The following is a 5,117-nucleotide window of genomic DNA, read 5'->3' as shown; positions in this document are numbered from 1 at the left end:
TTTATCCTAAGTAGCTCTAAGTTTGTAACATTATACATCTATTTATAATTAAGTTTTATTGTTTTATTGCCCTTTGAACCATGTTTAACTACTATCTGCACCATAAAAAAAGTTGTAAATCACTCAGAGAACATGCAGGTCACGTTACGCTATTGAATTACGTTACCCACGAGCTACTACGAGCTGTTTGTGTGCGTGCCTTGAGGAGTGTTTGGATTATATTATTATTATTATTACTTATTTTACCTAATCTAGTCTTAAATAACTTTAAAGATTCATATTTTTAGACTATAGTTACTTTTACAATAATAAATAAAGAATAAATATGAAAAACAAGAATTAAAGTACTTACCCAGTCTTTGTTTTCTTGCTCTCAATTGTCGATGACAGTAACGCCTAATTTTTTATAGTGCTAATAGTAATGCCCTTAATAATTTTTATTTAATTAAATAATGCACCAATGAATATTGACTAATAACATGCAAAAGTAGACAAATTCCCTTACCTCTTAAAATTTTTCTCACTTTCTAACTATCCGACAAGAGCTGTTACAAATTCATCCTGGCTAGTTGTTAACTTTCCTATGAGGACGATGTTGCTACTCTGAGTGAAATTGACTATTCTATATTCAGAACACAACGTTATACAATATGTCATTTGATAGATGAAAACCTTGAATTTCTCTTTCTTATAGGTAATATATAATTAAATGTAAGAGAGAACTATTAACAAATCCTGAAAGAGAGGATGTGGCAGGAGGGGTATGATTTTCTATTCGATAGCTCTGTAACCAAACAATATTGAAGACTATAAAGATTATTATTTGTCTGAGCAATAATGATTTTATAGAGAGTAATTTACATTTAATTTCATAGTTTTTCAAGGGGTGGTGGATAAAATAGGGATGATGATATGCTAAGAGAAAATGTGTCATGTGGGTCACATTAATGGAAATTCAGGATTTTTTTTTAATATTGCCTTGTAGAATTAAGAACTTAAAACTTGTATACTATCAAAATATGAATTATTAGCTAATATTATATGTTATTCTAATTGGTATAACATAAACAAAAAGTAGTTTAATATAATTTTGATTGTAAGACACTAAAACCTTGTGTCATGCGCAATAAAGGATACCTGGTGCGATAGAGTTAAAACCTACTTCCTTTTTCTAATTTCTTGTAATTATCACAGATCTAATCTTTATGCATTGGATGCCTCCCATACTTTTTTTCACAGATCTTCCATCATTTTATTTCCTAACCACTTGTTTCTTCCTAAAATTTGGATGGCTTGGGAAGGAGATTGTATCTTTACTACTATCTCTCTTCCATCAACTTTGGCCTTCTATGATTGTACTGAACTTGATCATCTTTTGTGTCCAGTTCAGATTGTTAGTATCACTTGGTATACACATCTCCATTTTGGGGTTCCCCCAATCGTTTATTCTTACCCTGGGGCCATCTTCTTCCAGGCATGTTTCATCCTCTATGCTTACAAGGTGAGTTTGTCAACTCATCTGGATTGTCTATTCTTCCCTGTATGGTGATTTTCACAGCCTTATCATGCCTCATTACACCAAACCCACCACTTAACTCACTCTCTGGCCTCACACTTTTAACATCCAACACCTTCATTTCCCATTATCTCCACCATCTGATAGTTTTGTCTCCCTCAGGATATTGCCTCCCTCTAGTTGCCATTCTCCATTCTACTCACCATTTTTAACAGGTAAGTGCCTCTTTTATTTCTTTCTCTGTTTATGCTTTTCCCCCATCCCATAGCTGGTGTTGCCTCACAGGGTATACTTACTTCACTACATTGAGTCAGGGGTAACAGAAAGCATTTTATCCCATCCCTGGCTCTTAAAGTGCCCAACATTGAGATGGGGTTGTCTGCAAGACTACTATAATGGCACACCTATATACATATATATTTCATTGTCCAGACCGTACTTGCTGTAAACTATCATGGAAAACTCAGCACTGGTGGAGTGTCTGCCCACTTCCTTGGCTCAGCATGCTAATTTTTCAAATTTTGTTTTGTGGTAACCTATTGCACTTTCTCCAGTAGATGATCTTTGCTGTGGTTAGGGCTGATTAGGTCTGGGCATCTCTCTGTTGTCTCCTGAATGGGAACTTCTTCCCTTTGGTCTTTGAGTGAAGCATGAGAAATCCTTGCCATTTCCATTTCCTGACTGCTGGGGTTTGTTGACTTGGAGAGTTCCTTACAGGTTGTTTGACCCCCTCCAGAAAGAGTCCAAGTGGGCAGCACAATGCAGTTGGAAGTACAGCAGGGGTGTCCATAACAGTTTAGTGCAAATCACCCCTATTATATAATATTTCAGTTTCTTGGTGGCTTGGCCAGCTGGATTAAGCAAAGAGTTCTCTTCATCTGAAAGGAAAAGACTTAGTCTCCATTTCTCTATAAAAGGTGAGTAAATTGTACAACAGAAAACATGCCAAACTGTATTGGCTTATCATTGCCCTAGCTACACTACACCTTGTCCAACAGACTTGTTGTGTGCAAATGTTCGGTGGGTCACATATTTTGATGCTAATCCCTGCACACATTGGTTCATTTTGCCTTCCTCCTTTCATAATTCCATATGTGCAAAGAGTAGACCCTTCATGAGATGAATGTAGTCTCCCAACAGCATTACACCTCTAGTAAGCCCTCACTATAGGGTGTCACACTTCATGGGCTTTGAATTTTTACTCCTTCAGTTGCCTTCCCCCAAAGGTAGCTCATCTAGGTTTTGGAAATTACACCAGCTCCCTCCACTACATCAGTGTAGGATTCTAGGTGCAATATATAGAGAGGTAAGCATATCATTTCAGAAGTTAACATTTTCCTTACCTGAAAATGTATTTCCAGTAGACACCTTTTTGCACACCTTCCCACCCTTCCTTCCAACTGCCAGTGCACATTATTTTTTCCTTGTCTAAGTATGAAGTTAATTTTGAGTGCAAGTGCCTATGGGATCTACTGTAAATGGAGGATATGTTGCTTTACTACTGATGAAGGGATATTGTTGCATGATGATTACATCATGCACTAGTACAGTTCACATTATAACATGTCTTAGATGAGAAATGGCTCAAGGTTAATGGTATTGCAAAATCTCAAAGGCAGGTGTGCAAGGAATTGCTACAGTGTGAAGAGAGGTAAGTATCTGTCAGAAATACATTTTCAGGTAAGGAAAATGTTAATGTTTGCTCCTTTAGTGACAGAACCTTGCTTCTTACCACTACTATTTGTCCATCTGATTGCTCATAAGTATTAATAATGTGGATCTTAAAGGCTTTAACATTTTTGTATTTTGATATTTCATTGTTTTAACATCACGTGTGTTTCAATAAAATCATTGAATAACAGATAACAGATTATTATTATTTTCTGTGATGATTAGTTTATTTGTTTTAGGAGAAATGACGTCAGTTAATTTCGGAATTGTCAAAGATCATAAGTTCTATTAGAAAACAAAAACATTTTATTGTTTTTTGATGCACAGATGTTGGTTTCATGTACACTTAGGCCTTTACTGTTGAGAGCTGTTTGAGACAAAAGGTTTTAGCACGAGATCCAGTCACTCAGAATCTCCTTGTACATTTTGACCTCCAATTATGGGCTTTATTGCGAGAATGTGATCAGCTGTTGAAAATGGGATTAGAATTACCACTGATTGGTCAGGTTCTTGTTACAAAGCAATCACAATTCAAGAATAATAGAAGTTTATTGCAGGTAATAATAGATATTCATTTCGCCATTTATGATCTGATTTCATGTTTAATACAGTTACTATTTTTGTTTTAATTATGTTAAATTATGTTTAGTTATTTCCTTTTTTGTAGATTTAAGTTTGAGATATTTTGCAATGTTTTGGTTCTTTTATTTAGTTTTACCAACTTTTAATTTTTTCTTAAAAACCTGTAAAGATAGTTGCTTTAAACTACCTTTCATGTTTGTACTTCAGTTAAACTGTATTTAGATTGGTATTTTTCTTTGCACTGTACATATACAGATGTCCAGTCTCATAAAATAAAATTTTACATAATGAAAACTCATGGGTATATTGCTAATTAAAGATTTAGTGTTTGAAACATGCATTTCTAAATAATATAAAGTATTTTGTGTCAATTGCAATATAAAGTGTAATAAAAGAATAAAATATCCAAGACAATCATCAAGATGGGATGGTAGTGTCAGTTTCAAAATCAAATCAATTTCAAACATCCTCAGGAATACATAGAGAAATTCTGAATGTGCATGAAGATGTAATGAGTAATAGAACAGTTCCAAGGCACTTTCAGGAATATGGTTTGAATAGAAAAGTTGCAGCTAAAATACCTAATTTATCATATTGAGCATGGTCAAGCATTTAAACTTTGTCAAGATAAAAAAAAATATAAAAAAACAAATGTGACAGTATACTATGAACTGATGAAAATAAGATTTTTTTTTTTTTTTTTTTGCAAACTTAAGAAAGTTTTTTTTTGGAAATGGTTACATCTTGAAACAAAACAATGAAATGTAGTGTTGGATCTATAATAATACTGCAGAAACATGGGATATAATTCAAATTCATGGTACTGTTAAAAAAAGAGCAGAATCAAAACACCCTGCATTGTTATGCATTGCTCAGTAGATAATAATTTAACTGGCATGATTTTGAATTTCAACAGGAAATTGATTCCAAACATACCACCCTACAGAATATAAGGCATTTGATAGATTAGGAAGGAGCTGATTATGAAAAAAGAATGAAATGGCCAGCCTAAGTCCTAATGCTAATCAAATTCAAAATTTGTGGCACTACTTGAAAATTATTGTTGCAAATAAAAACTTAATTAATCTGTGGTAATTTGGAGAGAATGCTGAACAGGAAATGGTAGGAAGTGCCAATTATTTATCTTAAAATAACTGGTACTATCTGTGCTTGTCTTGATGATTGCTTGTGTTAATGACTAGTTAAAGCTAGAGAAGAACAACCTACTAAATATTGGTTATTCAATTTATGATCCACGATAAACTTTTTTGTATGTTTAATATTGTAATATTGAGTATAAACAGTGTGTAACTAAAAAGCGGACAGTTGAGTCGAGCATGTGAAACGT

The 5,117-nt window shown here is 33.8% G+C and overlaps 1 protein-coding gene across 1 annotated transcript in view; it reads left to right on the top strand.

Moving 5' to 3' along the window:
- The window catches only part of LOC106471237 (dynein heavy chain 5, axonemal-like), a 79,902-nt gene that overhangs the window by 61,301 nt on the left and 13,484 nt on the right, over positions 1–5,117 (top strand). The window contains exon 15 of the mRNA XM_022399859.1: positions 3,538–3,744. Within this exon, the coding sequence (XP_022255567.1) occupies positions 3,538–3,744 (207 nt within the window). The remainder of the gene's footprint in view (positions 1–3,537; positions 3,745–5,117) is intronic.

The sequence above is a fragment of the Limulus polyphemus genome, unplaced genomic scaffold, assembly GCF_000517525.1.
Source record: "Limulus polyphemus unplaced genomic scaffold, Limulus_polyphemus-2.1.2 Scaffold4488, whole genome shotgun sequence".
Taxonomy (NCBI): Eukaryota; Metazoa; Arthropoda; class Merostomata; order Xiphosura; family Limulidae; genus Limulus; species Limulus polyphemus.
The sequence above is the reverse complement of the archived record's forward strand: the minus strand, read 5'-3'. Positions and strand labels throughout refer to the sequence as shown.